This window comes from Bos indicus, chromosome 1 (assembly GCF_029378745.1).
Source record: "Bos indicus isolate NIAB-ARS_2022 breed Sahiwal x Tharparkar chromosome 1, NIAB-ARS_B.indTharparkar_mat_pri_1.0, whole genome shotgun sequence".
In the NCBI taxonomy this organism is placed as follows: Eukaryota; Metazoa; Chordata; class Mammalia; order Artiodactyla; family Bovidae; genus Bos; species Bos indicus.
Genome location: NC_091760.1, coordinates 109594636 through 109614214, shown reverse-complemented (window position 1 = coordinate 109614214; position 19579 = coordinate 109594636). Strand labels below are relative to the sequence as shown.

General features: G+C 34.5%; 1 protein-coding gene across 1 annotated transcript in view; it reads left to right on the top strand.

Moving 5' to 3' along the window:
• The window catches only part of RSRC1 (arginine and serine rich coiled-coil 1), a 448839-nt gene that overhangs the window by 186013 nt on the left and 243247 nt on the right, over positions 1-19579 (top strand). Inside the window, exon 5 of the mRNA XM_070767993.1 lies at positions 9739-9775. Coding sequence (XP_070624094.1) covers positions 9739-9775 — 37 coding nt within the window. The remainder of the gene's footprint in view (positions 1-9738; positions 9776-19579) is intronic.

Below are 19579 nucleotides of genomic sequence, written 5' to 3'. Positions count from 1 at the left end.
TTTTTTTTTAATATCAGATCTACTTGTGATGAATTCTCTTAGTTTTTCTTCATCTGAGACTGTTTAGAGAATAACTTGGAAAATATTAAAACCTCTTTTCTTTCTCATGTAGGCCTTTTTGTGATGTCCCAAAACTGTTTACCTGAATGAATGTACCTTACGATATGTACCAACTTAAGTGTTACAGCTTCCCATTGTAATAAACTGTGTGTGTGTCCTAAGTCCTCGGCTGTTTAATATGTTTACTTTAAACTTGTCCTGATATAATGGATGCTTAGTAGTATTTGTGAAACTAATTAAATAATTTTAAAAGAGAATAATACACATAAAATTTAGTAACCATAGTACACTTGTCTGTGTAAGTGGTTTATAAATTCTAGAGCAAAATTTATTGTAAATAATAATCGGTCAGATCAATAACTGCTTGTAAAATACAAATGTCTGAAAACTACCGTTATGCAATCTGGTCACCTAAGAATATATGTTTGAAAAAGTGAAAGTGAAAAGTGAAAGTGAAGTTGCTCAGTCATGTCCGACTCTTTGCGACCCCATGGACTGTAGCCTACCTGGTTCCTCCGTCCATGGGATTTTCCAGGCAAGAATACTGGAGTGGGTTACCATTTCCTTCTCCTATATATTTTACATGTATATGTAAAATATATATATATTTAGATCCACTAATTTGCAAGGTATTTTCCAATCAGGAGAAAAGTACTGAGAATTCCAGCCAAACCTAATAAGTTGAATCTGAGAATTTCAGAGAGATCTTCTTGGAAGTAGGTGATACTCTGTATTTTTGTTATTGGGGTTAAAATATTTTTAAAATTAGGTTATTAAATTATTTCTGCTTACTTTTTTCAGTGTACTTTTAAATTCTGCTTCCATTCAAAGAGATCAGGATAGAAAAATGTACTTATTATGTCAAGATATAGATGGCACTTTTATTGGATGCTGTCCATTGGGCCAAGCTCTTTTTGTGTATTTATTTGAAAAGTAGACTACCTTTCATTTGTAAGTATTAACAATTGAAATATATTTTATGGTGGTTAAAAAAGCTAAGATCTATAAAGATATTTCTTGATTTTGAAAGTGAAATATGGTACATTAATCTGTCATACTGAACCAGTAATTATTGAGTGCTGGTATATGCATGCTGATTATCTTCAATCCTTCATTTGAATTTAAGAATGGCAAATTAGAGAAGATATATATCCTGACAAAGTTATTTAGTTAAACAATAGAGTTGGATTTTGAACCCAAGCTTTTCTTAAATTTATATTACCAGATTTTTCATTAATAACATCTGATAATAACAGAAAAGGTCTTATACGTGTAAAAAATTTGTTAATTATTATTTGAGATAGGAAGTGTAGATATATTTATAACTTATAACTCAGGCTTTTAAAAGCCTTTGCTGCCATTAAAAAAGAAAAAAAAAAAAACTCAGCTCACATAGATTTTTGCTTTATATGAGAGTACAAAATTAGCTGTCATTTTATTTCTTATGGCTGTAGAAAACTGTAGCATAACAATCTTTTAAAAGTGGATAATATGCTTAGTTCATGACCAAAAAACCTATAAAAACCTTATTACTTAAGTTAAACTGTTTTTCACAATTATTGTATATATGCATATTTTATGTGGGTTAATACATGTACATCACTGATTATAAATACATTTAATCTTATATTTCTTGGTGAATGAAATGAGACTTTAATGCTACTTTATTTAGTTACATGTATTATAGTTTATATTTTGTAATAGATACTCACTGATTTTTGGCTTGCTTTCTGAAATGGTTTTGGTTTATATTTTATTTTGTTACTTTTCTACTTCCCACCCAAGCAGTTACTTTTCTTTTGGATGTCTTTTGTTTAGTCTGTTATAAAATATTGCTTATATAAGTCAATTCATAATAGATTTTAGATTGATTTAATAGTGATGAGTAAAATTTACTAGGAGAAGCAAGTGATTAAAAATTTTTCTCCAGGTTCGTAGTTTATAGTTTTGATGCAAAATATTGAAAGCAAAGGAGAATGTCATCATCAAATGGAATGTTGTTTTTTTAAAATAAATACTATTATTAATTGTGGTGCCTTGACCAGATTCCCTTAGACCATTTTAAAACCTGAATGATCATTTTGGTGTAATTTGTTCTCACATTTTTTAAAAAGTGTTGATCCTTTCCTAGCAAGCCCAGATCTAAACAATCAGTCTGTTGTTTAGAAATTTCTTAAGAGGATAAGCTGTATAATAGCAACAATTTCTAGATTTGGAGCATGCTTTCTTTGGCAGAATAATGAAATCTGTTTACCACAAAGGTAAAGCATTAACTTTATTTTAATTTTATTCTTGTCTGCCATAGTGTGATTGATGTGTGGCATCATCTTCTTCCTGGAAGGAGATCTAACATCAACACTGACAAGTGTCACAAGGTTTATTTAGGACAACCTCAGCCTTGTCCCAGTTAGTTTCAAGATGTCTGCCTCATACATGTTGAGCCACTGCATTTCCTGCTTTAAAGCCTTGTGTTATGCCAACATAACTATCTGTGCTGCCTCAACTACAAATTGGATGAACAGCCCGTGACACTTTTTCAATATTATTACATTAAACCAAGTGGATTTTGATTGATAACCTAATATTCAACTAATGCAAAACATCAATCATGGCAAGTATATTAATTATTTAATATTGCAGTCTAATTCAGAAATCGATGTGCTGCATGAGGGGAAGGGAAACTCATGGTTCCCAGAAGATTTAAGACAGGGAATGATTAAAAAAAGACCTGCTGTACTCCTGTGTGTTAGTTCGATACAAATCTTTATTCATTTGCCAATAATCTCTTCCCATTTTCCACTTCAGGACCATTTTATCAGTTTTGAAACCTATAATTGAATTAAGTCTGCTTTCAGCACAGGGCAAAAGGAGTTGCACAAATATTGATGAAGTCATGACAGGGACAACCCAAGAGACAGACCACTAAAGAGGACAGGCTTTATACCATTTGTTGCAAGATCCTTCTGTCAATGTCTTGAATCTTACCTCTCTATTTTAAAAAAAATTGTTTTAGCCTTTTGGAACCACTCTTAAAGACTTTTGTGTTAAAATATCTATCACAATAACAGATTTATATAGCATATTACAATATATAGTGTACGTTCATATACTTTATCTTGCTTATTTTTTCACAGCCACCCTATGTGTTAGGTAAAACAAGAGTTAAAAAATCTGCACATCATAGGTGAACCATTTGAGCTTCAGAGAAGTTGGATTATTACCCAAGCTCATTCAACTGTTTTGTTGTAGAACTTAGATTTAAGATATTTTACTTCTAGAACTGGTATTATACATCATGCTCTCTCATGTAGTATTTATATACTCATGATGGTTTATTCAGAAAACAAAGATCGTGGCATCTGGTCCCATCACTTCATGGGAAATAGATGGGGAAACAGTGGAAACAGTGTCAGACTTTATTTTTTTGGGCTCCAAAATCACTGCAGATGGTGACTGCAGCCATGAAATTAAAAATGCTTACTCCTTGGAAGAAAAGTTATGACCAACCTAGATAGCATATTCAAAAGCAGAGACATTACTTTGCCAACAAAGGTCCGTCTAGTCAAGGCTACGGTTTTTCCAGTGGTCATGTATGGATGCGAGAGTTGGGCTGTGAAGAAAGCTGAGCGCCGAAGAATTGATGCTTTTAAACTGTGATGTTGGAGAAGACTCTTGAGAGTCCCTTGGACTGCAAGGAGATCCAACCAGTCCATTGTAAAGGAGATCAGCCCTGGGATTTCTTTGGAAGGAATGATGCTAAAGCTGAAACTCCAGTACTTTGGCCACCTCATGCAAAGAGTTGACTCATTGGAAAAGACTCTGATGCTGGGAGGGATTAGGGGCAGGAGGAAAAGGGGACGACAGGGGATGAGATGGCTGGATGGCATCACCGACTTGATAGACGTGAGTTTGAATGATCTCTGGGAGTTGGTGATGGACAGGGAGGCCTGGCGTGCTACGATTCATGGGGTCGCAAAGATTCGGACACGACTGAGCGACTGAAGTGAACTGAACTGAACTGATGGTTTATCTGTGTTATTTTGAGACAGCCACCCTTCCTTGTCTTTCTGCCCAGGGTAAGACTAAACAAAACTGATTTTCATGAAGAATTTGTTGAAACTTCGGTGTCCCAAGCTATGATACATATTAAGCTTTACAAATATGCAAACCTTCTAGATATAAATGAAAGTGTCTTGTTCTGTTATCAGGCTTGCCTGGTAGCTCAGCTGGTAAAGAATCTGCCTATGATGCAGGAGACCCCGGTGCGATTCCTTGGTTGGGAAGATCCACTGGAGAAGAGATAGGCTACCCACTCCATTATTCTTGAGCTTCCCTGGTGGCTCAGCTGGTAAAGAATCTCCCTGCAATGCTGGAGACCCGGGTTTGATCCGGAGACCTGGGTTTGATCCCTGGTTTGGGAAGATCCCCTGGAGAAGGGAAAGGCTACCCACTCCAGTATTCTGGCCTGGAGAATTCCATGGATTGTACAGTCTATGGGGTTGCAAAGAGTCAGACACGACTGAGCAACATTCACTTTCACTGTCATTTGATCTATTGTACCTGAAGAGAATGGCTTTCTTTGGTGTGTGTGTTTATGTATATACACGTGTACATAGCAAAATATATACATATCAAAATATGTATGTAGTAAAATATATACATATCAAATATATGTATACATATATGGAGGGGTGGCGGTTTAGGTGCTAAATTCTGTCCAACTCTTGTGACCCCATGGACTGTAGCCTGTGAGGCTCCTCTGTCCATGGGATTTCCCAGGCAAGAATATTGGAGTGGGTTATCATTTCCTTCTCTAGGGGATCTTCCCAACCTAGGAATCGAACCCAGGTCTCCTCATTGCAGGTGGTCTCCTGCACTGCAGGTAGATTCTTTACCAACTGTGCCACAGGGTGGTTTAAATGTATTTTGTCATTAAAGTCACTAACCCAACTTTCTTTTGGTTTGTGTTTGCTTGGTTATATCTCTTTTTTAGAAACCGTTCTGATTCCTTTTTGTTTCATGTGTCTCTTGTAAATCACACATCCCTAGATTTGTTTCATACCCAATCTAAGAATCTTCTCTGGTATTTTTGTTATGATGACCTTTCTTTAGTTTTCTTTTTAGTCACTGATTACTAATATTACAGTAATTACTATGTTCCATGCCAGACTTTACTTGCCTTATTTTGCTTGCTTGCTTCTTCCTGAATTTTTTTCTCTTCTTATTATATTCCTCAGAACTTTTTTCATATAATGTCTTTGTGTGTTGAATTTCCTAAGACTTTGTATGCTGAATATTTCTTTATTTTTCCTTTAATTTAAATAATAGTTTATTTGTTGAATATTAATTCTAGGTTCACAGCTTTTTTATTCACTTTCTCTTGGAAGCTTATACTCCATTGTCTAGCATTAGTGTTAAGTAATCTGATGTCAGTGCTAATTTTTTAGAGGAGTGTGCTTTTCCTTTCTGGAAACGTTTAAACTTTTCTCTTGATGTATAATAGTATAGCCTTAATTATCTTTATATAATACTTTGCTGTGATTTTTCTTTAATTCTCCTGTTCACTGCTGTATGTACACTTTCAGTCTAAGATTTGAGTAATTCTATATCTAGGAAATTTGTGTCACTGTTTCTTCAAATACTTATTCCCTTTTATTTTGTCTTTGCTTTCCTTCTAGGATTCTTATTATATAGATGTTCATACTTCTACTCTTGTTCTTAATTTTCTCTCCTGTTTGTTCTTTCATGCCTTTCCTATGGCCTTCTAGGAGAGTTCTGTCCATGTTCTAGCTCACTAGTTCATTCTTGGTCTGTAGTTACTGTGCTTTCAGTTCATCCTCTGGGTTGCTTATTTCAAACTATTGTATTTCTAATACTCATTATCTCATATTGATTATTTTTAATAACCATTTTTCATATTTAACTTCTAAAAATCTTCCCCTATCTTTGAATATGTTATTATACTTATATTCTTGCTCAGTGTGTTTTCTCTGGATGAAGTTACTTTCTTTGTTGTTATTCTGTTATTTTTAAGAACACCTCAGAGTTCTTAAAAATTTGCCTTGTGGATTTCTGTTTTATTTCCTTGCAACATTCAGCTACTTTGGCTAGTAATTTTAATCTAAGGGTAGGGGTAAAAGTCTAGGCTCTAGCTTGTGCTTATCCAGATTAATTGTTCAGCTGTGGCCTCAGTCAACCACTTTTTCCCCATAGGGTCCTCCTCCTTTTTAAAAAACAACCCAAAACAAAGTAAAGCGAAACAACCACCCACTACCCATCACCCACATACACAAAACTCCCAATACTGTTCTCCCAAACAACCCCTCACTGTTGCAGTTGCCTTGGTTCTTTGAGTGTTGTGGAGCTGGGTGGATCTACCCAGGGGCCTTCCCAGGTGGTGCAGTGGTAAAGAATCTGCCCGCCAGTGCAGGAGATGCAAGAGATGTGGGTTCGATCACTGGGTTGGGAAGATTCCCTCAAGTAGGAACTGGCAACCCACTCTAGTATTCTTGCCTGAAAAATTCCGTGGACAGAGGAGCCTGGTGGGCTATAGTCCAAAGTATGGGAATTTTGTGATGTGAATGCATGGGAAGAGTTCATTACTTCATTTGTGAGAAAAAGGGGTTTCTCCATAGGAGGTTTTGTTTAGGTTGTAGTTTGTTATAGTATTTGCTACCACTTTCCGTGTGGTATAGCTTTGACAAATAACAGAGGGAATTAAACTGGAGTATAGTAGTATGCCATGGATTTTAAGAAGAGAATTGACATGATCAAGCTTAATTTTACAAAGATCTTGCTGTCTTATGGAGAAGGAATTGACATAGGGCAAGGCAGGGGTCATTGAGACCCATTAAGAAGCTTTGCAATAATCTGAGAGAGAAAAGATGATGGCCTAAAATAAGACATAGTTGTGAAGATAGAAAGAAGTGGTTAACACTAAATGATAATTAAGGATGTTGGATAGCCAGGACCTTGTGGTTGATTATATTTGTTTATATTTGGTAGCGAAGGAAAGGGACATGTGTCAAGGAAGATGCTTAGTTTTCTTTCAGACATGTCATTCAAAATGTGTTTTTCCTAAAATCATTTAATTTAAGGAATTCTTTGAAAACATAATGAAACAATAGCTAGCCAATCTTTCTTTCTTTTTAAAGAATAGTTTCTTATCCTTGATTCCAAAATACAAATAACTCCGAAAACTGAGAGATTTTCCCTAAGTTTGTGATAAAGTCAGTTGACAGCAAAACCTACCCTTAAATGAAGCTGTGTATCGTCTTTGTTTATCCCACTTTGTGTGGATATTCATATTTTTTTCAGAATTATTAATATGTATGATGATGAGATGCTGCTTCAAGTATTGCTGTCAGTGTTTTATGACATACACCGTATGTACCTTATTACTTTTCTTAAAACCCAAAATATTCTTTGTTTGTTTGTTTTTCTTATTTTGTTATTTTTCTTATTTTTAAACTTTAGTGCTCAATTTATTAAATTCATATTCAACAAAACATTGAAGAAAACTTGAACATATAAACAATGCCAAATTTGATTAAACTGGCTTAAACATAAATACCAGTTAAAAATTTAGTATAGTGGATCCTTTTGAACATTTCAAATAGTAGATAAAACATACATAAATCTAATGAGTGTAAAGCATATCCTTATACCAAAACAGAGTACCAGAAAAGTCCAAAATATTCTGATGAAACATGTCTAGCCTTGGTGGTTTCAGATAATAAATTATGGACTTCTACTTTGAATCTGAGCATTTTTGTTCTCTTATACTGCATTATTTTCCAATAAGAACCATAGTGTGACAATGTACCTATGGGGAAAAATGAAATAGATGTGAATTATATAGTATAAATATACTTCACTCTAACATAGATTGCTGAGTTCAGGAACAAAGCAATGTGTATAGTATGCTTCTCTTTGGGTTGAAAAGAAAAAAAGAGGAGAAGCACACAGACACACACAGAAGTATGCACACACATGCATAGACTGTCTTTGGAAGGACAAATAAATAGCTAATATCAGTGATTGAGAACTAGGGGTGAGTGACAGGAAGATTTAATTTTGTTGTAGTATGTATACACACACACACACACACACAAACACATTACACTGTCAGATGTTTTACTGTGTGTATTTTTATTTTTGTTTAAATTTTAAATTACACAAGTTATAAGTTATATGAAAACTTCCTTGTGAACACTTAAAAATTCATCAGACTTCCAGCTCTAATAAATATATTAATCGTATAATAATAAAAGTAAAAATAATGATGTAGTTACTGGCCTGCTGTGACACGCCTTGTTGCAGTCTGTGTCTATCATTTGTCATTAGAACTGTATCCAGAGAATGAGTTTCAGAAACCCTTAAGTTTTAAAATGTTGATTATGTAGCATTGTCAGAAGCAGAAAAGAGAATGGCTAAAGAGGAGTAGTAATCAGTGGACAGTGGCGTTTATTCCCAAGATGCCAGACTGGGCAGTGAGAGGAAACACTGGAAGCCACTTGTATAGTTTTCAAGCAGTTGATCCAAAGGGAAAAGATAGGGAAATTTGAAAAAAGATTATATAACAAGACAAAGGAAACAGAAGTAAATATATTTTTGGCAAAAAAAAATTGGAGACAAAATAAAGAGAAAAGAAATAACATTGGGACCCCTTCAGAGAAAAATAGGTGTGGGGAAAAGATTAAACATCATGAATGCAGTACTGTCGTCAGATGTTCCATAATTATTTTCTGCATTGTGGTAGAAGTACAATTTTGTGTTAAAGCAAGTAAGGTATGGTCTTAATAATGGAATTAAAATACTGCTTGATCAGAGTGAGAATAGGGAAAGTCCATTACTCACTAATAAATTAGCATTAACTGAAATGAGGAAAAAGCATCCAACTATTGCCATATTCCACCAAATGTGTATTTAAATTATCTTTGCTACTTGTATAGTTATTTGTGTTTTGTCTCATCAGCTCATTTTTTTTTTTTTTAGTGAAAAGCAAGAAATTAAATACTTAAAATAAATATTGTAATATTTGATGTTTGTGTTTTCACTGGTGATTAATTTTTCAATATTATAATTTTAGGTTCTGATTTATAGTGGGTACTAACTTAATAAAATTAATGGCAGGAAAAAATTTAAGATTTAGTGTCTTTAGCTATGCACTGATAAATATTATTTTTGTGCATATTCCTTGTATAAAAATGCACCTATTGATAGATGGGCATTTGATAAAGCAAATATAGTAAAATGTCAATTGTAGATCGTAGATAAAATGTCAAATGTAGATGGTAGATAGAATCTGTATGTTTGAACATTTTTGTAATAAATGTTAAAAAAATAAACTCGAATGAAAAAGCTAATGTAAAATAAAGATAGTGTACAAATAGTAAAATGATAATCTTTGATTTTTTTTTTGTTCTCCACTGACTTGGAAAAATCTGAAACATTTTACTAGATGAATATAAATTTGAGTGTTAATACTACTATTAAATATAAATAAATTATCTGTTCCTAAGGAAATTGTTCTGTCCTTAAAAATGGGGTTATTATTAACATTAGGAAAGATATATGAAAAAGTTATAGGGGTTTGTAAAATATTTTTGAGGTAAACATAAATTATAGCAGACGAGGGTTTAACAACTATTTTAAACTTTTATTCTTCTGTTTTAGGGAATCTGGAAACATCAAAGCTGGATTAGAACATCTGGTAAGTTCTAATTTTCTCTTGAACATTTGCATCATCTTTGATATCTGCATTCTAAATGAACACTTTTGAATGAGCTTTGAATACCTTGTATTGAGAAAGTCAACCATTTCCCAAAGGGTCAGCTTACTGTTATTATGTGAAGGCACTTACATTTTCATTTATCTTATCATTTCAAGGGAATTAAAATTTTTTTAAATTACTTTTTTTTTTTTGATGTAGAGATGAAATAAAATAGATGACAATCCTTGGATTGATGATTGCTTTAATTATAAACAAAAATGTTTGGTGTAGAATTTTTGGCATATCTTGATCTGACAAAAACAAGCTTGTGTGTTAAGAAAAAAACAATCAAATATTGCATGCATAAATGTGGTATGTTTTAGCAATTTAACAGCTTTGAAAGAAGTGCACAGCTTTGTTTTTCCTAATGTCTTTGCTTTATGAATAATGCATTGGTTTAAACTACATTCAGTTTTAGAATATAAAATAATTGAGATGCAAAATTTTCGGTTTCAGTAAACATTTTTAAAGCACAAGTGAAATTCCAACTGACTTAACATTAAAATCTGTCCATTGATCAAAAAGTTGGAAAACTGCTGTGTTATACCAGGTCCAAAATTCATTGAGCTCACCACATTGAGTGTTCATTACAACATTAAGTAGTTCATTTAAACAGAGCATTATAAAGTCATGCTCTGGTTTCTGGTCAGATCCAAATGTTGAATAATTAATGATAGAGATTCTTTTGTAAATACTATCTAAGTAGTTTTTTCATGCAAGACTTCATTCGTGTATCATATTGTAGCTTTGTTATCTATTAATGTGCTTTTGTTGTGCTCACACAAGAGCAAATAGGAGCAGCTCCATTTTTATTTATAGCAGTTTTAGAGTTGAAAGGATTTTTGGTTTTTCTTTCAATAACTAAAGGAAACTGAGGAAATCTAGACTTTTCAAAGTGATTAAATCATGCTAAAAATTACAGGTTAATTATTAAAAGCAGAACACAATAACCAAGTTAGAAAAATTGAACTATGTATATATTTCCAGATTAGAAGTAAATAAATAACATTGTTATTCTCATTATTAAAAATTATTTCTTGAATCTTCATTTCTCACTTAATAGTACAAGATATATTTAGGAGATACATATGGACATTACAATAAAAATATTAATCTAAAACATCTAATGCCAGTATCAGTTGGCAGCTTATAACAAGGAAGAATAGTTAACGTAGTGCCAATCTCTTGTAAATTATTATGTAATAAAAAGACTTTATATTTATGTGATTCATATTCGTCAGTAAACAAATTAGATTCTAACCTTTGTTTAAATTTTATATTTTTTCATACTAGTATGAATTTATTTTCAGTGACAATTTCTTGCATTTATACTTGACTTGTAATCTTGTGCAACAGTGGTTTTCTGACTGCCCTGGGCTGCCAGGTTTTCTCCCCATAGCAAATAGCACTCCAGGCTTCCACTGCCCACTTTAGCCAGAACAGTGCCCATTTTTAGTGATTTTATATACTTTTAAACTTTTAAAATAAGATTTCATCTAAACAGAGTTCTGCGACTATAGGTATTTTAAAACCTTTGATGAAGTATAGCCACGTGTATTAATTATAGTCAGGAGTAATGGTTTGTTAAATTATTATTTCCCATTCTTGACTCTAAGTTATATTTAGTTTTTATCTGAGTCATATACATCAAATGTATTTCAAAGATAATGCATTTTAGGGATTAGAGAGCCAGGATTAATATAACAGGTAGTGGAAGTAGATGATTTTAATGCATTTTACCTCAGTTATTCAAACTCTATAGCTTAACATTGTAAAATTGACCCACTGACTGAACTATTAACAGCATTATGAATACATAGCATAATATCACATATATACATCTATGTATTGCTTTGTACACTAATAATATTAAGTAAAGTTAATGATATTCTTTATAACTGTCTAAAAGGAAGTAAATGTAAGAATTCATTGAAACCTGTCAATCTAGCAACTCTGGACTCCTCAGATTTGTTATCTCTCCACTTACCAAATGAACAGCACTTATAGCCCTTACAAGCCCTTCTAGCCCTTGTACTCTTTCTTTGAATTGACTGTATGCCAAATACAGTTAGAAGTACAGATTCTAATAGATTGGTTTAAAAAAAATATATAGCGTAAAAATAAAATGAGAAGAGCATCCCACACATTTAGAATTAGTTTCTTCTATTTATGTAGCCTTCTTCAGCCTTTTTCTTTCCAAATTTACTTGAATTGTCATAGAAAATTAGCATTGTCCTGAGAGAGGGTAAAATCCAGTATAAATTTAAATTTAGTTAAGAAAAATGACATATAAAGTATGTTATATTTACCAGAAGGACACATACATGGTTGCACTGTCTGTACTCTGTTTATGGGCTCTTCTTGATATATATAGTATCTGTAACCTGGAAGGGAGAAATCAGTTGTGGATGTATGGAGAGAAGAGTAAGATGGATGGACTTTGTTTCCCTCGGACCTCTTCAGGGGTTGATTCATTTATTTGTCACAATCTCTCAAGCCCTGATTCAGTCTTTATTTCATTATTCCTTTCTATCTGTGTTGCCACCTTTTCCTGTGAACTGTCCAGCGTGTCATTCTTAGCTTAAATTTCTTTTCATATACTCCCCAATACCATTTTATTTATCTTCTCACAAACTTGTCTACCACCCATAAAGACTATATCTGTTTAAAGTTCTAAGCACGGCCTTTGAAGGTTGGTGCCTCATGATCCATTGATAATTCTTGCCTGATGATTGAGAAAATGAGATTTTTCCAGCTTTACTATTCCCCTATATTTAGGAGCCAGCGTTCAACTATAAGGTCCCAGGTTTTATGTTTCTAGAAGTTGTATGATCCGTTTGCTTGGTGGTAAGTAAAGAATCCACCAGCCAGTGTAGGAAATGTGGGTTCAATCCCTGGGTCAGGAAGATCACCTGGAATAGGAATTGGCAACCCATTCCCACAGTCTTCTTGCCTGGGAAATTCCATGTACAGAGAAGCCTGATGGGTTATAGTCTGGAGGGTCTCTAAGAGTCAGACATGACTGACCACGGATGTGCATTCTACTAATGAGGTGGATGAAACTGGAGCCTATTATACAGAGTGAAGTAAGCCAGAAAGAAAACACCAATACAGTATACTAACGCATATATATGGAATTTAGAAAGATGGTAACGATAACCCTGTAAACGAGACAGCAAAAGAGACACAGATGTATACAACAGTCTTTTGGACTCTGTGGGAGAGGGAGAGGGTGGGATGATTTGGGAGAATGGCATTGAAACATGTATAATATCACATATGAAACAAATCACCAGTCCAGGTTTGATGCATGATACTGGATGCTTGGGGCTGGTGCACTGGGATGACCCAGAGGGATGGGATGGGGAGGGAGGTGGGAGGGGGGTTCGAGATGGGGAACACGTGTATACCTGTGGTGGATTCATGTTGATGTATGGCAAAACCAATACAATATTGTAAAGTAATTAACCTCCAATTAAAATAAATAATTTTATATTAAAAAATTAAAAAAATAAATAAAAGTAAAACAAACCCCCCCCCAAATAAATAAAGAAAAGCCCATCCTTCTTATTTTACTTTTCTTTTTACTGTGAGCAAAGACTCATGAACAGATTATTATCAGTTACTTTTCTTATTTACTTTGTCACTCAGATTGTGTCATATTTGTCCAGAGAGTCCTCTTTCAAGATGATTTCTGGGTCCTTTTGACATACTCTTATTTTTTTTTTTTTCTAAGCATGTCCTCATTTTCTGATAAACATGTTTGAGGGTCATCTTATACCTTCCTGTCCCACTCCCAGAATCAGCCATTTCTTCAGTATCTCATTTTAAAGGGGAATGGTATTTAGGAGTCAAGGTCTGGACATGTGATGTGCTCATTTTCTTTGGAATTTTCTTACTTTTAGGAACTTTTAGTCCTAGATTAGACAGATAAATAGAGGGAGGGAGGTTAGTACATAGATATTTTTAAGAACATGTGAGTCATAGTGATGCCTCCAATTTCAATCCAAACCGAAGAGTTCTTCCTTGTTCTCCCCCATTTCATATTTGTATTTATGTAAAGTGAGAGTCCAGACTCCTGTAGCACTAATATGTTTACCCATTCGCTCAATCATATAATATACATAAAATAGTTCCAAAATCACTACAACTGTATCTTTTGAAAACAGACTTAATTAAAAGACCTCAAGATTTATTTGCAGTTTTTTCCCCTTGAGTGTAGTTTAATCATTTGAAATATAGTTACATTCATCTGTTCCCATTTATGGGCTTCCCTTGTGGCACAGCTGATATAAGAATCCGCCTACAATGTGGGAGACCTGGGTTCGATCCTTGGGTTGGGAAGATCCCCTGGAGAAGGAAAAGGCTACCTACTCCAGTATTCTGGCCTGGAGAATTCCATGGACTTTATCGTTCATGCGGTTGCAGAGTCAGACACGACTGAACGACTTTCATTTCACTTCACTTCATATTTAATTTTAGGTGCCTTTGTTCCCATTCTTGTTGATTTAATTATGCTTGAATATCCGTAAGGTTAGCATGTTTTCAGAAGTCAAAATGTTATATGCTGTGGTATTCTCAGAGAGGTGTTACCCCTTCCTATCTAGCTATTCTCTATTTCTTGTATATAGCAAATTTTATTAATTTCTTGTTTGTAATTCCTATGCTTTTCGTAAGATTAAGAATATATCCTGGTGACTCAGACGGTAAAGGATAAGCCTGCAATGTGGGAGACCTCGGTTTGATTCCCAGGTCAGGAAGATCCCTTGGAGAAGGGAATGGCTACCCACTCAAGTATTCTTGCCTAGAAAATCCCATGGACAGAGGAGCTTGGTGGGCTACAGTCTATGGATTGCCAAAGAGTCAGCCACTACTTAGCCACTAAACAGCAACAGCAACTATATGCTTGTATGTATGTATTCCCATTTCCTCTTTCTTATAAAAAGCATATTGTATATATATTTTTTACTGTAATTTGCTCTTTTCACTCATTAGTATATCCTGGAAATTACTCCATAATTACTTGCATATCATTATATTTACTATGTTTCTTTCTCTGTTTAGCTGTGGCTCATATGTACAATATTCCCCAAGATCTTGCACATTCCAAGCTGTTTTTCTGGAGTCTTGCCACTTGAATGACAACTTGGACTGAACATAAAATCCTTGGCTCACAGTTTTCTTTGATTTTCTTGAAATATTATTCTGCTTTTGATATCTCTGGTTTAGTTAAGTTCAGTTCAGTTGATCAGTCGCGTCTGACTCTTTGCGACCCCATGGACTGCAGCAAGCCAGGCCTCACTGTCCATCAGCAGTTCCCGGAGTTTACTCAAACTCATGTCCATTGAGTTGGTGATGCCATCCAACCATCTCATCCTCTGTCGTCCCCTTCTCCTCCCACCTTCAGTCTTTCCCAGATTCAGATATCCCAGATATCTCTGGTACCAGCCTTATATTTTTACTTTTATGGATTTTTATTTTATTTTTGTTTTTAATTCTCTCAATTGTTTTCCTGGTTTTATTCAATATTTCTTATTAAGTTTTCATTAGAATTTATTCTTTTTTGTATACCTTATAATGTATCCTTCATATCTGAAATATTTCCCCCTTACATTTATGTTTTTATTCTTTGAATATCTGATTCTAGGTTTTCTTTCTATTATTTGTCCATATGAGTCTTGTGCTTTGTAATTGGTTTTAAGGGGAGAATTTTCATCTTTTGTAATGTTTTAATCTGGTGACTGTGTCAGGGTGATTTTGATTTCTTTCCCTTCCTTTCCCTCCCTCCCTCTCTCCCTCCCTTCCTTCCCTTTAAAAATCCTATATGTTTTGTAGACAGGGCTCCTGGTTTAAGGGTGCCCTCTTCTGCAGTATATACTGTGCTTAGTCACTCAGTCATGGCTGACTCTTTGCGACCCCATGGACTGTAAGCCCACCAGGCTCCTCTGTCCATGGAATTCTCCAGCCAGGAATAGTAGAGTGGGTTGCCATGCCCTCCTCCAGGTGATCTTGCCAACCCAGGGATTGAACCCAGGTCTCCTGCATTGTAGGTATACTCTTTACTGTCTGAGCTACCAGGGAAGACCTTCCACAATATATTGAAGCATCATTCCCTAACAGATGATGATGGCAGGGAGGAAGGGGTTGGCATGTCTTGTTTCTCTTTAGCATTTTGTTTCTTACTACTTTCTTCCATGTTTTCTATTCACCTGATTTTCTCCCAGAAGCATGCTTCCTCAGGCTGCCTCTTCTGGTTTCACTCATTTTCAACCCTCTTTGCTCTAGCTAGAGGTCTGGTAACACCAGCTCCTAGGCCTGTGTTCACTATTTTGGCATTTTAGTGTTGCACTTTTTTTTTCCCTGGGGATGATTTTTGTTTTTATTTCCATTTATGTATTAAACTTAAAGCTATTATCAGGACGATGGCAAGGGGAGGTGTCTTAGAAAACTTTTGCCTCAAAAGAGAAATTTATAATGCAAAATGTCAGAAATCAATGTTCAATAGGCCTTGAATCGTATGCAGTCCCCTGCAGTCCTCCTAGAGTGATCAGAATGGTCAGCAGAATTGAATACAAAACATCTCAGAGTTCAGTGTGAATATCTACTCAGAGACTTAGAGAAAATCATTGCTTATAATGTCATGCTTAGTTAGATTTTATAATGAACTTAAGGAAATAGTACTTTTTATTTGATGAAAAATCATATACAAATTAAAGACTTTCTGATGTGACCCCAGTTTGTATCTGTTAACACAGTAGGGTTGAAGGAATGGAGGTGGGGGTTATTAGATGGTGATGTTGCTTCTGACTCTGAGTTCTCTGTTATATCAAAGGTAGCTGACTCCCTATTTTTCTACCTCTTGTGTTTTTAACTTCTGGATAATATAGTGAGTTGTAGCTCTTATTGAAATACTCAATGGGGCTAAAATATTTTCTTTTTAGAGTGTTTTTAATACAGTCAAGTAGCTGACAGTAACATACATTTTTATTGTTACAATTATAAAAGTGTGCAAGAGATAGAATCTTGTCATGTGATTATAGTATAGCTATTATTGTTTTTTATTAGCAATCTATACAAATAATGCTATCCTTTCCTCTTGGGAGAGGGCTTAAGATCTGAATATATTGGGTTGAGCTAAATGAAAAATTGTCACTTCTTTTTAAGGTCAGAATAGTTTTGGGGGTTGTTTCTGACTTGAAAGAAGGACTGCTGTGCCATGTCTCCTTGGGCAGAGAATGAAGTGAATTATCCTGATCAGTATGATACTTCTAAAGCTTCCCTTGTTCTCTTTTCTGAAAAGTCAAATAACTGGAGATACGTAGGAGTCGGAGAACATGACCTAGGTCAGTGCCCCTCCATCTTTAATGTGCATATGAATCTCCTGTAGATACTATTTAAACTCTGGATCTGGGGTGGGGCTTAAGAGTCCGCATTTAGCAAGCTCCCAAGTGAGGCTAATGCTGCTGGTCCAGAAAACAGCAGAAAGAAAAGTACATTCAAAGACATTGACTTGAAAGACAAGTGATCAGGGAACAAGGCCCTTGAATCAGATGAAAAATCTAGATATATCCCCCATATAGTCATGAGTATGATTCTGCAACCTATGAATGATTGGGAGAGACAGACACTCCATGGGTTTACACAGGGCCAAAATTTCATCATCTTTCTACTCTGTGAGAGTCGCAGAGGGCCAATTTTTTTTTTCTTTATTTGGGTTCTGGATATTAGGTTGTATATTTCAGAGCTAGAGCTGGGCACCAGAATTAATAATACCTTGTTCAACTCTAGGTGGAAGGTTAAATAAGTGATGATAAATCTTTTAGTAAAATGGGTTATAAGTATTTACAACTTTAAGTGGGATTTGCTTTCTATTAATAGTTGAATAGCAAAAGAACTCTGGAGCCATACCTGTGGGTTTTTTCTCCCCACAGAGGTCTCATTTATGCTTCTTATATTGTATAACATTTGAGAGTGATGACCTACTTGTCCTTGTGGTCAGGCAACACAGTCTGGCCATTTTAAGTGTTGAAAAGCAACTGTCATTAATAGCTTGTTTAGCCCATCAGTGGTTTGTAGACTGTAGTTGCTGCTTGCCAGAAATGTAGGCAGGCCCATTGCTATTACATGCTCATCGATAGTACTACATTCTAGTAAAAGCCCTTTTCTCTCTGTTTTAGGCTATTTTGCATAGAACTTGTAAATAAAATGGATGTATTTCAGTTCACAGTTTAATAATTTTATTTAACAGAAGCATAAACACAGTTAACACATTATCATACTTTTGAGGATGCAGGCAGAGGTTTTGAAACCTCTTCTAAAGCAGAGGTTATGAACCCTGCTCATCCTTTGTTACATTTTAAAATACCTGTCTTATTTTAATGTTTCACCACTGTGTTTTGAAAACGTTTTTGACATTTGTCTAAATGAGTTTGAGAACATAATTATCTCACAATGCACCTATGTTACTCATACACCATATATATTTATTAAACACTGATGTAAAATATCTATTACCTCATATACTATTTAAGGACTTCAATGTAGTAAATCCCTTTCCTCCCAGCATTTTAATATTTTTTTTCACCTAAGCCAATATATATTTGAAGTGTAGGGTACTTGTGTGCGTTAAAACAGATGCTTTCCTTAAACTGTGATTGTGAGGTAAAACAGCATGAAGTTTTTCTTCTTTCTGGAAGATCAGTTCCATAAATTTTTCTCTCTTTCCTTTTAACAAATAAGTGTGTCCTATGAATATATGCAAATTAAAATACCTTTAAATATGGATTAAATGTTAATATCATGTTACTATCATGATTTCTTACAAGTCCTAAATCTGGGAATCAGCTCACATTTCAGTCAGAAGCAGTACCTTGCCAGTGATCCATTTCTCTGAAACATTTTGATCAGTTACAAGTTTATTAAAAATTGTTTCTGAAGTAAATGATTAAAAAATATTACCTGATTATCCAAACAGCATGAACCTGAGCCCTTTTTCTGAGTCTGCCTTGAGCCTACCCCTTACTCTGTCTCGTCTCTTCCAAGAAAAATCTGTCGGTTGTTGTTGCATTTTTAAGACACAGTGGTTTTGTGGGAAATGGTAGCCAGTTAGCTTAAAAAAAAAAAAAAAAAGAACAGATGACAATATGTCATGTAATTTTAATGATACTACTAGTAGTCTCAGATTTATATTTAACCTAGATAAAATTTGTTTTCTTACCTTTATGCATGTGTGCTTATTAAAGCTTTCTAAAGTAGAACCAAATATTTTAAGTGCATTAAATAACTCCTGCTTCCCATTATTCAAGAGTCTGAAAGTCAGGCTTTTTTGAAACCACAAGAGTAACTGAATATTGTATTTGGATATTTTTAATATTTTAGTTATAGACACCATAGTTTCTGTCTCATTGTAGAGAATCCCACAAGGTACCTGTTAGTTATTTTATGCTTTTTCAGGATCTAAGGTCTCTAACTGCAGAAAGAGAACTAATAGCAGAGGTAACAGGGCTGCTTTTTATTTCTCCAGTCAAAGCATTAGGAATTAAGATGGAGAATGCCTTTGCCACAGTGGTATCTTTGGCCACACTCATTACCATTTGTCAAGTATTCGTAGCATCTTTATTTAATTTTGACATACATAGCCTGTTTATTTTAGGAGGAGCACAGCATGAGGAGTTAGAATGTGATTTTACTGTGTGACCTCCAGCAGTGCACACAAGCTCTCTGTTTCATTTATTTCATTTTTTT